Source organism: Lepisosteus platostomus, chromosome 4, assembly GCF_059453375.1.
Source record: "Lepisosteus platostomus isolate fLepPlt1 chromosome 4, fLepPlt1.hap1, whole genome shotgun sequence".
Lineage (NCBI taxonomy): Eukaryota > Metazoa > Chordata > Actinopteri > Semionotiformes > Lepisosteidae > Lepisosteus > Lepisosteus platostomus.
The window spans coordinates 69,470,306-69,486,434 of NC_142614.1; the positions used below are offsets into that span (position 1 = coordinate 69,470,306).

The window sequence follows — 16,129 nt, forward strand, 5'->3', positions numbered from 1 at the left end:
CAAATTGGATACTGAAGTTGGTAGGTGGTACAGGAAGAGTTTAAATTATCATGTGCTACTAGCAAAAGGACAACGGTTGTGCTATGACTACATCAGAGAGTCTGGTGTCCTAGGAAAACCTGATAAGGATTTATTCTGTTTAAGAAACCAACCGTACTGAAACTATTGTAAATGACAGGCAATCTCTATCACAGATAAGGCAACTTCACGCCTGAGCAATGAAAGCATTTTGCTAAAGTGAGATAAGAAATACTGTAAGATTACAACTTTAAAGATGGGCAGTATTCCTAACTTTAGAACTAAACTGTGTCTTCACATTTAACCTATTTTGATTTTTATATAAAAAGTGTTTAATAGCAAATATATTTGACACCCAAGTGTTTAATTATTGATCATGAACTTGAAAAAAAGGAATGTGATGTTACTTACAAACTGATATTGCTGTTTTTCATTGTTTATGGTTATGGTCTCTGATTTACTGTATGGTTTCAGTAAGATCACCCAAACTTCAACTCGTTTTAAACAGCCTGTCATGATAGCTTATAGGACTTTCACATTTCTTAAATTAATTCCTTATCAAACCCAGAACAATCAAGAATTAATTCAGGATAGTTCATATAAAAACACAAGCACACATAGTACTTCTACAATATATGATCTTTTAGTTACAGTACTTTTTTCAAAATGTGATGAAAGTGAATATTGTTTAATAATTTACCTGTCTTATATCATTTTTTTTTTAAATGTCACAGACTGTAACATTTCTATAAAATATCAATATGTGATGTGTATGAATTTGCATTGCTTATAAACAAGTGTATTTGAGGGAGCAAAGTCCTGAACTGGTACTGACTTTGAAGCTGTAGCGAACAATATTCTGGGGAGCATGTGGATTGTTTGCTGTCAAAATCCTGGTGAACTCCTCTTTCAGCTCCTAAAAAATACAAATAATTATTATTATTCTCCTGGAAATGTACAATTTTCAAAATCCAGAATTGTCATGACACACCATAAATGCAAAGCAATATCAAACTGTCCAGTGAGCATACAGCACATTGTTAAAGTGGGAATGCTGTGTACCATTTGTTGAGACAATGGTGACACCTGTTGTGAGAATGTGATTTCAGCATTGGATCTACCAAGCATTTCCGGCTTCTGTCATACTCAGTATCAAGGGTATTATGTATCAGTGGTATGTAAGGCAAAGCTTTCACAAAACACAAAAATATTCAGTACAAGAGTTGGCAGGAAAGTTCTGATTTCATGTGACTCAATCAGGCTAATTCTACCAAATTTCACCTTCAATAGAACACAGTAATGGTAGCCCTAGTTATTTCATATTTACAGCCTAGAGCAGAAAGTTTTAAACAGTCACCAGAGGGAAAAAATTAAATCAAAAAGCTTTGTGCTTTCATACCTCTGGTTTATGATGGATAAGACAGCTTATTGGGGCTGATTTAAAGTATTAAGTTAACTGAGTAGCAGTTTCGGAATTCTTATGCAGAATACTGAACAATTCAAGGGACTTCAGGTTCCACAATAAAAAATTACTAAGGCTTTTTAAAGAAGCTATACAAAATTAACTACAAACTGGTATAGTTTAAGTGTTCATTTTTTAAAATTCAAATATAATACTATTAAAGACCCATATGACTGTAATTTATAACAAATTTACACGTAGCTTAGAAATAAACACAGTTAATTTTCCCACAGTTATACTGTAATTTAATTTTAGTTTCCCACATGAATGATAATTGAATTATAAGTTTTATTTTTGGGAAATGTCATGCATACATTTGATCATATTACAAAAAAACAACTGTGATCAAACGGTGATTTTGAATGTCCATAAATATTGGGACCATTTAATCTAAGAAAATTTCAGAATGTAAAAGTCACCATTTTGCTGGTTTATCCCTATAAAGTAATAACTGCATGAAGTTCACAACCATTTGGACTTAGCAAACTCTATGTTATCATTTGAGATCCTTTGCTAAAGCCACTTTGAGTTCTTATCAATTATTAGGTAGTTAAAACAGCAGTTTTCTCTTTGGCATGTAAAAATATAATTTGAATCAAATCCGGAGGTCGGCCTAGCCAGTCTAAGATTTCCCTTTTTTTTCCTCCCAATGAACTCCTTGGTTGTACTGACCACATGTTTTGGGTGACTGTCATGCTGCATAGTGAAGAGACACCCAATAAGTATGGAAGTATTTTCTGCTACATGGGAAGAAAGGGTGTTTCTGTAAATTTCAGAATTCATTTGGTTGTAGCCATCGTTAATCACAACATCAATAAAGATGAGTGAGCCAGTTCTAGGCAATTATGCATGCTTAGGCCATGCTTCAAAGATGAGGTGGTCTTCTTTGGAACAACTGCACCCTCTTTCCTTCCCCACACTTTTGACATTTCCATCATTTTTAAAAAGGTTTATCTTGGTCTCTTCTGTCCACAAAACTCTCATCCAAGGCACTTTTATGGCCTGGACATGCAGTTATTGCTTATTTGTCTGTATTGAGGTTATTTATCTGTATTATTGATGTAACAATAGTTGATTAATTCAAACAAAGTAAACAGAAATTGTAAAACAAAAATTACAGTTTGCACTTTGCTGTTGGCTGAAGTATCCCAATACTTTGGAGGGCACGGTATTTCATCCTAATCAGCTATGCAGTATTTCTAAGAAATAAAAATACCTCTACAAGGCTTCCTGATTACATCTGTTTAAAAAGTTTCATATTAATTATAACTGAAAATGTATCTCTGAATAACAAAATGTAAAAACCAGCTTATGTCATTTATGCATCTAATTAAGGGAAGGACAAATACATCTATTATAATATATCCCATATATTACTTATATTACTTATAAATTAGTAAAGCTAAAACAAATCTCATTAATCTCCATCCTGTATATTATTACTGTTAACTCTCATTCTGTGACTGTTTGTAAATAATAAAAATAATGGATGCTCAGGAGTTCATTAACTCATAAAACAAGACAAGACATCACATGAAGGAACAAACAGTAACCTGATACCCTGAATGGTTTTATTAATAAACTTTAATTTATTATGGGTCTTTTTAAATTACTTTTGTAACAAGCATTATTATATAAAATATTGAAAAACCCAGGCACATCAGTACTATTGTTTTTAAGTGCTCTAAACCACTGTATTGAAAAAAGACTACATTAGTTACAACAAGAAAGGCTGTAAATGTCTCCAGCTGTAGACTAATTAATGCTAAAACTAAGTAAAACATTTTTTTAATTAGATCTATTAAGAAAAAACCTTAGTACCCAATCATTATATCTTTTCAATTTAAAGAACAAAATATAGCTGATTTCTGTATCAATCATTGGGTACTGCTTGTCCTACAAATCTCAGATATAAAGTACTTAATGTAGCCTTAGGTTGAAGCTAAAGTTACTGTTAAATGAATAATCCTTTATTTCACAATTTAACTAGATAAAGCAAATGAGAAGAAATTCTTATGTATGGTGGTGACTGTGAACCACATTTAGGCCTACACCAGAGTATGTACTCTAGTAATCTGATTGAAATACCTTGCAAGGTACAGCAGCAGCATCTTAGTCTGAATTTGCTGTACAACACTCTGCTATGGAGACAAGAGCCCTGACAACTACTCCACTGCTTATTTGTAGTGGGACAGGACAATGGCATCACCAGTTTCACTATTTTCTGTATCCTGTGATTGAGTATGAGCTGCACCTACAGTATGTATACATAAATGTTTGGTGGGTGAAATATTAATAATATCACAGAACATACAGCTTCAGTGAGCTCCAGCTGGTCAGGTGGTTTGATAAGAGTCTTCCCCTGCATCCACTCTTCCGTCCCATCACCCATCTCAGTCCCATCATCGTCATCCTGAAAAATACAAGAGTCAGACATGGTGCTTCTTCAAAAAGACAAGGCCTACACAACAGCCAAGAGTAATACAGGTTGAGTCTGAACATTTTTCTTTCCCTTTAGACATGAGTGCACATTAGCTGAGCTTTCCAGGTATTGAAGTAAGGGGACAGATCATTACAGTGCAGTTGTCTTTTTTACCAGAGATATTTCACCTTCAGATGTCAAATTACATGAGTTTTACAAAGAAGCAAACCAAGCCACATCGTTCCCAGTTGTCAGTTACTACTGTACTTTAACTATTACATTTATGTGTCTTGCTTTAAAAAAAAAACGTAAAGATTAACTGTTTTGCAAAATCTGTAATCGTGAGGTTTCATATGTTAGGTTTTTAGGTTTAACTGTTAGCTGCACATCCAAATTAAGTGGACTTGATTTTATCAACAATGTTGAATATATTGTTTTATTATCACTGCTAACCTATATCTACACTGGGTCTAATTTCTATAGATACTTTAAAACGCTACAAAAATACAGAAATTATGTTAATGCACTTGGCACACTCCTGTTATGCAAGACAGCTCTACAAAAAGAGATGAGGTTTTAGGTATTTGTGATAGTACCATATAATTTCGCTATTCAATACTTCAGCCATTAGGCATAATAAAACTATAGTATGTTCATCACCCAGGATATAATATTCTCTGACTATTTCATTAACTAGTTCAGTAAATCCATCTCTGTACTGTAAAACAATAGAAATGTTATATAAATGGCGCTAGACTATGTTTGTATGGTGCATCACTGACACTTCACTGCAAATAAAACAGCAGTGAAAGCTTGTTATACTCTATTTCAAGACAAAAGTTCGTACCAATTTATTTGCCAGACGCTTTTTATCCCAAGCAACATTTACCTGTACATCCATTTCGAAAGCAGAAAATCTTACTCTAGAAATGTCATTGAAGTACTTTGCTCAAAGGAACAACATCGATGCCCCCACAATTGCCACCGACAATTTGAACCCACAATCTTCCAGTGAGGAGGCCAACTCCACAGGCCCTCCAGTCCCTACACTGCTGTAGTGTAACCTCTCTTACCTTCTTCTTCCCTGCAGGTTTTGCAAGCTTTGCAGGGAGTGGCTTGACCGCATTGGGTGGGATTTGACTTGAGCCCTGAAATGCATAAGCAACATAAATATCAATAGACCTCTAGATTTAGACATGTGCACAAGCTTACAACGTGTGCTGTATGAATATAGACTATACGCTGTTTTAGTTTTATTGTTTCCATAAATCACTAATATTAGTCTGGAAATGATCATCCTACTTCGATTACATCAATATTGGTATTCCAAAGGCTGGATACGGCTCAGCTAAGCTGTGAGCTTCTGCTGTTTATTTCATTATTTCACGGGCTATTTCAGTCACCATTGGCATGCACAGAAATAAAGTACAGTATGTATATCTTTTTTAAGAAAGTAATTCATCAGGCGTTTTTAAATAAAGAAAAACATATGGGGAAATAAACTGCGAATGACGACCATCTTATGCCAACAAGGAATTTGTTTATGGCGATAAACCGTTTCTGAGTATCAAATTTTAAATCGTAAAAGTTTGCACAGGTATCTAATGAGCACCAAAATAATTGTATTTAAGAACGCGGGAAGATTCAAGTATCTTATCTCTGATTTGTTTTGGGTTAACACAGTATATGTTTGCATTTTTGCTGCTGTATCTTTATATTTCAATAATATAAGTGAAAATTAGAAAAGAAAAGGTATCGTATGTTACCTGCTTGGATTTCACGGTTCCTGTTTTATGTGGCACAGGCATTGTTTTCAGAGTAACCGTTGTAAAAGTCCCCCTATTACTTAAAAGCCATTGACAAAAAAAAAACAAATAAAGGAAAGAATGATCTTCAAAGTTTCTCCTTATGTTGTCTTATATGGCGCTACTAAATAAAAAAACGTAACCAGGCGGGTTCAGTTACTGAAGCTGAACAGGCGGCTGTTCAGAGACACAACACGGACTGCAGAAGTGTACACCGGTTACCCCTGGCAACCAAGACCTGATCAACTGCGGCTTGAAAACAGAAAAAAAACTTCGTACAGAGATCACGTGTAATATTCCGGAAGCGAAGCTAAACTATCTTTAATTTAAAATGACATTATTTTTAAATTTGTAACTGTAGCTACCAAATGTACCTGTACCATTTCCGTTTTTTTTTTGCATTGATCTACTGTGTATAACTTACAGCATTGCATTATTTTGAATTCAACACTTTATCTTATATTGAAATACACCATATTACGCTGGCTCTTTATGCGTTTTTACAAATCATTTTTGTGTAGAACACGTCTCCTTCAATAAACGCAATAATAAATATAAAAATTTTAAAAGTCAGATTCAGTTACACAAACAGATGAATTAGATTAGTTTGAGCTCGTCATTGTTGGTATTTGAGGACTAGACAAAGTCGTGTTACTACTGCAGTGATACAGTCAGAAATAACACACCTAATTGAGTTTATTTTAACATTTTAAAGTTTGAAATTTAATTTGAAATGTCACAAAATCAGTTCTGAAAAACATACATTTGATCCGTGTCTTCGTTTTATTTTTCCTTCTAAAGAAATACATTTTAAAATTCAAATAAGAATGTTTTCAATTCGGCGAGTGTTGATTAATTAACTCTCCTATAGAGGCGTTTGTTTATTTGGTATTGTTAGTTGCATAGCATTTGTAGATCAGGTCCTTACAGTTTTGCATGTGCAAAACATGCGCTATGGTAGAATATCTTGGATGTTATCGCTGCTTTAATCGCTCCTTTGTTATATACGTTGAACGTTTAAAATCGATAACGTTTATCCAAGACAGCAATAGATTCTGATAGATTTGCTGAAACCCCTTCAGTTGCAACTCCCCTGAGGAGAGTGTTAGCCTGTTAGTCCAAAACTCAAGGTGTTAATTCCTGTGATGTCATTTATACAATGTGTATGCATTAATATAGACGGGATATTATCCAGATTATGGGATAATATTGGACGTGATTCGTTGACGATGGCACCAGGGGTGGTTCTTTGAAGATGTAAATGACTGATTTCTGCTGCTGGGTATCTTGACATCTGACACCTATAAGATACCACTCATACTTTCCCATAATCAGGAGAGTCTACAAGCAGGGGGTGCCCTTGCACAGGTTTTTGGTTGAGATGTTTTATCACGATGCCCAGTCTTTTACGGTGAAGATTTCTCTCAAATTCCACACTGTGTCAAGAGCCTGGAAGCACTTGCTTGCCTTTTTGTGCTCTGAGCATCCCAAGAACCAGCTGAAACAAACTGTTTCATCACAAGGTGTTAGAAGAGGTGGTTCATGCAAGGGAAAATAAAAAAAAATACTTTAATTAATCCAAATACACCTGATTTAAAAGCACTGTGTCTGCCTGTGAAGTGCAGTCACTCTCCACAAGATGGCACATAAACTGACCAAGAAAAAGGATCCAGGGAAACACTAAAAAAGATTTCAGAACAGAACCCTGTGGTAAGCAGAAAAACACACCTAGTTAAGTGGACCAGCATCGGATTTTGAACATCCAGGATTTACGAACTGGTTCCTGATAGTCAAACAGAACTCAAACCAATAAAGTGAAAACACAGGGTGGAAGATGAGATTTTAAAAGAGCTGCAACGCCCTGTTCTACCATGTTTTCTGGAAAAGGCAGATTTAAAAGAAGGGGGCACTTGATAAGCATTTGGAGGTCCTGCAGTGGTTTTTGTAGCACAGTTGTGATAGCAGCAGACCTTAGGCCTACAGGCACATCAACATTAGATTTCAGAGGTTAGTAACACGTGAACAAAAGGCTGAGGTCAGCTGTCAACTGAGGTATAAGAATACTGTAAATTCCAGAATGCAGACAAATCATTTTCTGATATAACAGAAACGCAGTAATATAGGGAGTATCAAAAAAATGTGAGAATTGGGAACCTATTTTTACTTCAAATATTTCTTTAAATATAATCCTTTATTCCTTCATTCATTAAGTTACTGTATGGAATACTTTCTTCTCTGCTATTCCTATGCAATTACTAGGAGTAGGTTTGTTTAGCGCCCTCTGTGCCACAGACAATCAGGAGACAGTGTCCTAAACCAGTGCGCAGCTGCGGATCAGATGAGCCCCAAAAGTTCAACCTAAAGCTGGGTATCCCTCAGGACCTTTGCCGCGCCGACTGCCCTCGCGTTAGCTCTCGAAATGAAGACGCAATCTGAACGCTTATTGCTTGCAGTCGATCCTTTATGCGTATATATTAAACAAACTTTTTTTTTTGATAAAGGGAGCGGGGTTAAAAGGGGGAATTGGGTCTCTATGTAAATACAAAGCAAATTACCAACAAATTTGCCGATGGGGTTATTCACCTCCAAACCTATTCATTCTATGGATATAACTATCCCGTATTTTGAATATGTTTGACTATATGCAGTGTACAGCATGCACACACACGTTATTGTCCCTATGCCTCTCGGGGTCCACTGGGCTGGGTCATGCATAAGTGAAACCGCCTCCTTACTGAATGAGTAATGAAGTGGAGCTCCCGGACCCGGAAGTGAGTTGTTGAGTCACCGCTGATCAACCTCGTAGCTGGGATGAAGCAGAAAGCAGGAGCATCCTCAAACCGAATTAAAATCTGAAAGACACACAGTCTTATATATAATTGTCATATCGCAATAACCGCGAAGGGGAAGGAAAAAAAAAAACATTTCGCCGCCAAAATGATGGAAGAAATAGACAGATTTCAAGTGCCGACAGTCCATTCGGAGATGCAGCCCCTGGTAAGAAATTTGAGCACGATTAAAGCTCCGATGATAGACATTAATGAGCAAAATATATTTATGTATCGGGGGTGCTGTGGCCGAAATGTCAAGGGGAACGAAAACTGTACTACGGCAGATGATTGTTTTGAAAATGCGGTTTGTTGTCACAGCGAAAAAAAATAATAAATCAGGCGACATCGGCAGTTTTTTTAACAGAAAATCCGTGATATACAGTACCAGCCCCCCCACCCCCCCCCCCCCAGTTGTGGTCGGCAGTTAGAAAATGATTTCGAAAAGACTTGACAACAGTGCCAGAAGCAGTGACGAACCATTTTATGTTGTATTTGTTTATTTTTTTTGGGGGGGGGGCACCGAGCCGGCTGCGGGCTCTGCCTGTCTGTGTTTCGGCGTGTGAAGGGGAGCCTCCTGCGCCACTGAGCCACCGCCGTGCTTTCGGCTCAGTCTCTGGGAGGAGACCCGACCCCACCGGCGTGATTTGGGTGGGGGGGGGGGGGGTCTTCTTTTAATCTCGATTTAGTTCAAAACGGATCCAAAACACAGTGCGTTGTTGTCGAGTCGGTGTCGGTCTCAGATAAGACTGTCTCTCTCTCTCTCTCTGTTTTTTTTATTTTACAACAAACCACAGCGAGTGAGCGGCGTAGTGTATGTGTGTGTGTGGATTACTTCATCATGCGGAGGTGCCGTCCATGGTACTGTACTGGTGGCTACCTGTCTCAACGCTGAACGTCACCCACGTTTTCTAAAAAAAAAAAACCCCAGCTACCCCGCTACATCTGGTCTTTTGGGCCGGTGGCGTTCAGTTTAAGCCCTGTCGAGCTTAAACATGACAGTGGTTCGCTGCGGGTTTTTTTCTTTGTTTTTTTTTTTAATGTGTGTTCAGCAAATCCCTTCACTTCACCAAGCAGCTTTGCAGGACTGGTGCAGTCTGTAGTGCACACGGATGCTTAGGCCCTGACTTGGTAACACTACGTTAAAGATGACCAGCTAAGTGTCCCCTGTGGCCTTTCCTGTGTCTCACTCGTAGTGATAACATGAATAATAATTAAATGTTCTAGCTCAATCAAATTCTAATTGCACTGTTGCCCGTAATTCTGTAAATCGTGATATTACTGTATAGCTTACTATATACAGTACTTCAATAATTAATAGGAACAATGAGAAGAGGATTAATACTGCATTTTCCATTAATCCTAGCATCGTTATTGCCGTTGCTCATGCTAGCACTGTTGTTGATTTAGGTGGCAGCTATAATTAGCATGTTTTTATATTTTTAATTCAGTCAGCGACTTAATTAGAGCCTTTATAGGTTTGGGAAAGGAAATTCAACAACTTGTTAGCTTATGTGTGTATCTTTTATGTACAAATATTTCACATTAAAGGAGATACTGCTTTGTTTTTAAAACAACAAATGCATTGGACACTGTAATGGTTGTTATTATTATTAATAATAATAATAATAATAATAATAATAATATAACTACTAGTAATAACTACTACTAATAATAAGCTACCTCAGTAAACACTCAGTAATCTCTTCATCTAGGAAATGTGGCAAAGATAATGACATAATGTATTTAATTTTCAATGTTTAGCACAGATGTATCTGTTAATGTAAATAATATATTTTTAGGCAGGTGTAAGTATTTCTTCTGTGTTAGTCAAACTTGGTGATGCCTCTGATCCCCTCTTGTTTACTAGAACGTAAACCATTTCACTGTTCATTCTTGCCAAAAAGATATTGTACAGCATGAACCCCGAAACACACTTGGGACGAGAAACCCTAATGCTTAACAAGGGTTACATAGGGAAGCATTTTCATAATTTTCCCACAAAGTAGGGTTACATAGGGAAGCATTTTCATAATTTTCCCACAAAGTAGCTGTTATTTGCTGTCAATAGATTAGAGATTGCTGGATGCACTTTATGATGTATTTTTTTAATGCTTGGTAATGTGATTCGTTAATCACATGCTTAATTTATACAATTGTGTAAAATTATAGATTGTGACATTTTTGTGATTGCTCTTAAAATATAAATGACAAAAATGCAGTCAAAATTAAAAGAACAAAATTATGGAAAATAACTCAAATGGGGTTATCACTGAATCAGATTTAGCTCTGTGTGACCCCACACTGTAATTTATCAGGACACTGTGCAGCCATACTGTATGAAGTGTAACTCAAATGGATAACTCCAGTTTCCCAAGGCATGAACCCATAGAGTAGATGCAATTAAAAAAACCACTCATTGCTCAATTAATTTCCGGTCTGTGGATGATATGACTGCTTATTTCATCTTTACAGTTATCTACATGCTATACACATTATCCTAAACTCTACAGGTGAGTTACAGTAGGTAGTGTAAGTCAATTGTGTGACTCTGCATTTCCGGTTTGGAAAACTGTGTTTTTGCCGACAAAATTCAGTTCCAATTGATAACATGGTAAGGATCACCGAACAAACCCAGTCCTCCAGAAAGATCTCTCTGTTCAAGCCAGGTAGTGTTAGTGACGGAAACATCTCTGTGAGTCTTCTCTGACCTGTGACCTCCAGGAAGGGATTTATCCCTGAGGCCTGACACACCCAAAAACATGTCCCCAGCACCATCAGTAGTGAGTCACCTGTTCTCTTCAGTGATTTAAACCTTCATTACATTACAGTGAGATCCACGAACCAATAATTCATTTTGTTTTAGTGACAGTAGTCATGCGGGGATCATCATTGTGGATCTTGAATAGAACACGATCAACAGCAGATAAAGACCAAGGGGTCTGTGTAATACTAACCAAGCTTGATACGTGCTACAGAAGGCAACAGTGACACATCCAGATCTTGAATATGAGAAATTCAGGACTGCAGAATCTCAAGGTGACAGTCAGAAAAAATGACTGATTGCCCCATTTGATCTCTAAAATTTTATGTTGTCATTTAATCCCTATATTAATGCTTTCTTCAACTATTACTTTCCAAAAGGATATGCTAGTTGTGTGATAAAATAAAGGTTTGGTTAATAACAGGGAGGTTCTTATCACAGCACCATAAGAAAATAACAAGCAAGGGAAGAACTCACTGAGTAGGAAGTACTCACTGTTTTATTTTAATACCTGTTTCTCAGCTTTTTAGTCTGGTACCAGTTTTGTTTCATTTTATATCTGTGTATACATTCACATTTTCTACACTAATACATGTAGTAAATAGTAAAATATTTCAAGTAGTAGTCCTCAGTGGCATTGAGAAAGTCATTCTAGTTAAACTTTTTTTGTTCTTGTGTTCTAACAAATCCACAGAGTTATTCATTAAAAAACTATCCATAATAAATTGTTACCACTGGCACTGGACTGTCAAATTAAAGTTGCTGTAATTATTTTAGAGTTGCACTGGTTTCATTTAAATTATGGTGTAAATATGAGTCTCTTGTATTACTCTGGTTACGGGAAAATGTTAGAAAATACCAGTGCAACTCTGTTTATGCATGGTGATTGACAGCATCACTGACAGCTGTTTAGGGAAGGAGCCAATATGTGGAACAAATTAAATTGACATGGTTAGTTCTTGACTGTCCTGGACATAAGTGTTGTATTCTTCAAAGGTAGGCTGATGAGAAGTATATCTGGCACTAAGGATAATCATCTTCTCAAGGACATCCCAAATTAACAAAGTGTACGTACTGTAGCTGAAAGATATAAGCTGGCCCTCAAACGTAAAGACACTCTTTACTGTCTTACCATACTGGTCATTGTTGCATGTGGTAATTTAATGTGGTTAAGGGTTCAAGAATACTACTAATAGGAATATTAATAACACGTTCTTTTTCTAACTTCCATAGTATTATTTGTGAGTTCGCAATGTTAAGCTTAAGGTGCTTTCTTTTCATTTTCTGCAGATAGTAATGAGTGACTGAATATTTGAATGATCTTTTGTTTTTGGCTACTGTAAGGCCGGTGCCAGACCTCTGTGAGTATACAACAGGATGCACTGAGCCGGGCTACTACAATAATTATCCACAAGCAATAGTCTTCCACAGAGCTGGAATAAGAACAGGGCTCGGCTGTCTGATTGGAGTGTATCTTGTTCCTATTTTGATACTGCAGATTCTTCTGCCTTGTTTAAAAGAGTATATAATCAGTATCTGATTGGTCCAAGGAAAACTAGTCACATCTGGGGAAAGATTTACATGGTAAATGTGAGGTTCCAATCTATTACATTGTCCCATTGTTAATTCTTACTTCTTTTTAAAAAGTGTGTTTTTTTAAGATTTGTTTTAATACTAACATATGAAATTGAGAATATAATTAATTTGTTTTTTGCAGAGCCTGCAAATGTTAAATATTTTAAATGTTTTTGTCACCTTATAGCAAAAACATTTTTTTTAGTTATATTTAGATTTACAACAAAAATAATAAAGATAAAAATCCAGAGAAGAGTACTTTAGCCAGCACAGTGCCAACTGTATAGTGTTCCCTACTTTGAATATCTCTTTAGCAAATGAGCATTTGCATAGTTCTGTAACTTACTAGCAGTTTGCCTGTGCCCAAATGGAAAATGAGTGCTAAAGTTTGTCATGCTCTGAGTGGTCTTCTCCAGGCTGTGCGTCTGTTGGATCTCTGAGTTTCTTAATTAGGTTATGTCTGTACAGTGAATGAAAGCTAAGCTTTCTAATAAAGTGTGTCTTTAAAGCTTCTAATTGTTACTCAGTACCTCTACACTCGGTAACAATACAGTATTTAGGTGGATTGTCTTTTCTGTTTAGTGTTTCTTTTTTTTCTTCATATGGCTATGCCTGCCTGCTCAATGCAACGCTTTTGTGTGGGTTCTGACATTTTCCATATGTCTGCTTGGACTGTGTCTGACGGCCCCTGCGTTGGCCAGTTCACATGGCCTGATGAGACAAAGGCCCATTCACTTGGCCTTGACCATGACTCTGACCATTTTCGAATGTGTTCACTGCCTTTCACAGAGGCTGCTACAGTACAGCGCATGCTTCTGTTCAGTAATGGTACTGCTACTCAAAACAGTCCATTTTCATTCTTACCTTCTTAATATTCTCATACTGAAGTCCTTTACTCTTGGTGATAGAAACTACCATAGTTTGACTCAACAAAGGATTAGCCTGCAGTGTAATGCAAGCAGAGAGACGAGACCTAGTGCTGTCTGAACTGTTTAGTGAAGGGTTTTGTTTGATCTCTGTAAAATGGAAAAACTCTGAATAATACTGCATCTACAGGTATTGTGTATCTAGAAGTCACCTCGTAATCTTCCCTTATGAGCTTTAAACCTAGAAGACCAGTGGGGGACTTGGGGATACAAAAATGCCTAATCAGAGGGGGTCAGATTCGGGTAATCCAAGTTGCCAAAGGCACTGATAAAGTCAATGTGACGGTCATCTTCAGAACCAACATTGAAATTCAAAACCCAAGGGCGCAAGTGAAAGCCAGTGGGAAGTGCATTTAAAACTGAGAAGAGGGGGCACATCTCTGTGCAAAGGGTAAATGAAATGATCTGCCCCACCTTGTTATTGAAGATGACGCTGTGAGTTCCATCAGGAAGCAGCAGGATGAGATCCCTGGAGCAACTGGCTACTGAAAACAGATATGGGCCTGACGGCCTGAAGAAAAGCCTCCTTTGCAACCACTCTTGTGTTTTTCTTATCCCGTTTTCATTGTTGCCTCGCAAGCCTTTCCTTGTTGTTTTTTTAGGGTGGCGCACTGCAGCATAAGCTTCTTAGACTGAAGTGAGTCCCTTGATCAGTTGGAGAAGGAAAAGGAAGTGATTGCTTTGATTCAGTCTGACACAAAGTCAAAGCTTTTAACAAAGCCTCAGAAAATACAACTGGGCGTCTGACGGGGAAAAAATGAAGCCAAAAGATGACTTGTTGATGCAAGGTGGTTTTGAATTTAAATATGTGTTAAAAAGGCTTCGTGTTAGATGTCCCTCTTTCTAAGTGCCCCCCTTCTGTCTTTTAACCTTTAAAGCTTATTGAATGATCTGAAAATGTCAAGGAACAAACAGACAACAGGCAATATTTGACTAAATTGCTCAGAGGTTCTAGGTATTGGAAGCATTTTCATTGAGGTCATTAAACAGAATTTCTGAGAGAGGGCCCAGTTTTTTAAGGAGGGGCTGTATTGTCTGTATTGTTTTTGAAATTTCAACACTGGCTTTTAACATTGCCTTCTAATCCCCACTCTGAGAATACCTGCCTTTGGCCACTGTTGCAGTGTCAGCAGCCATATCATCTTGCATCTCACAACTGGCAACCCTCTAAAGCTAAGCAGGTGTGAGCCTGGTCAGTACCTGGATGGGAGACCTGGGAAAAACTGAGGTTGCTGCTGGAAGAGGTATTAGTGGGGCCAGCAGGGGGCGCTCACCCTGTGGTGTATGTGGGTCCTAATGCTCCAGTATAGTGACGGGGATACTATACTGTAAAAAGGCGCCGTCCTTCAGATGAAACGTAAAACCGAGGTCCTGACTCTCTGTGGTCATTAAAAATCCCAGGGTGTTTCTTGAAATGAGTAGGGGTCCGGCGTCCTGAGCAATTTTCCCATTAGCCCTTACCAATCATGGCCTCCTAATAATCCCCATCTATGAATTGGCTTCATCACTCTGCTCTCCTCCCCACTAATAGCTGATGTGTGGTGAGCGTTCTGGCGCACTATGGCTGCCGTTGCATCATCCAGGTGGATTCTACGCCTTGGTGGTGGTGGAGGGGAGTCCCCATTGTCTGTAAAGTGCTTTGAGTGGAGTGTCCAGAAAAACGCTATATACTGTAAGTGTAAGCAATTATTAATTATTATTATTTCAGCTTTCTTTCCTGATGATAAAGATGTTTTTTAGCATGACAGATGCACTATGATACATCAGCAGCAGTACAGAGTGATGATTATGGCTCTGAGCTCATAACTGGCATATAGTGGGTTCCAGTCCCATTTAGTGCTACTATATCGTTGAACAAAATACTTCACTTAGATTGTTACAGCTGGGTATTTCTGAAAAAAATCAGTATAAATGTAAGTCACTTTACACAAAAAACATTAGCAAAATATACAGTATACGTAATCACTCTTAGTGTTATCATAGAAGTGAGGGATATGTCAAAACACAAGTATGATACTGTAGGTAAAATAGTCACCCTGCATTTCACAGCTGAAGTGCTCACATCACCCCGGGACCTTTGCATTGCCTCTATTTTTTTATGTTGATATTAAGCGATCGAATCAGAATTCTCTCTCTCTTTGCTGGCCCCCAGATGGTTTTCTATTCAAGGAACAAGACTGAATAAGGAAAATAGCTAAAGTAGTGCCCATTTAAAAGAAGGGTGATAAAACCGACCCAAATATAATGAAGACTATAAATTGGACTTTTGTTACTTGTAAGAATACAAAACATAAGAAATAAATTAAAGGATTGCCTATATGGAATTAAC

At 37.4% G+C, this 16,129-nt stretch overlaps 2 protein-coding genes across 4 annotated transcripts in view; one reads left to right on the forward strand and one right to left on the reverse strand.

The window, feature by feature from the left end:
* Positions 1 to 5,948, reverse strand: part of LOC148673716 (dynein intermediate chain 2, ciliary-like) — a 48,157-nt gene extending 42,209 nt beyond the window's left edge. The window contains exons 1-4 of one of the 2 annotated variants that reach the window (XM_088630502.1): positions 5,669 to 5,948; positions 4,976 to 5,050; positions 3,795 to 3,893; positions 854 to 934 (exon numbers count right to left, since the gene is read on the reverse strand). In XM_088630502.1, coding sequence (XP_088486628.1) covers positions 854 to 934; positions 3,795 to 3,893; positions 4,976 to 5,050; positions 5,669 to 5,710 — 297 coding nt within the window. In that variant the 5' untranslated portion in view covers positions 5,711 to 5,948. The remainder of the gene's footprint in view (positions 1 to 853; positions 935 to 3,794; positions 3,894 to 4,975; positions 5,051 to 5,668) is intronic. The other variant, XM_088630503.1, reaches the window with a different exon arrangement.
* A 2,509-nt stretch (positions 5,949 to 8,457) lies between these two features.
* Positions 8,458 to 16,129, forward strand: part of fam219aa (family with sequence similarity 219 member Aa) — a 48,144-nt gene continuing 40,472 nt past the window's right edge. The window contains exon 1 of one of the 2 annotated variants that reach the window (XM_088630505.1): positions 8,458 to 8,704. In XM_088630505.1, coding sequence (XP_088486631.1) covers positions 8,645 to 8,704 — 60 coding nt within the window. In that variant the 5' untranslated portion in view covers positions 8,458 to 8,644. The remainder of the gene's footprint in view (positions 8,705 to 16,129) is intronic. The other variant, XM_088630504.1, reaches the window with a different exon arrangement.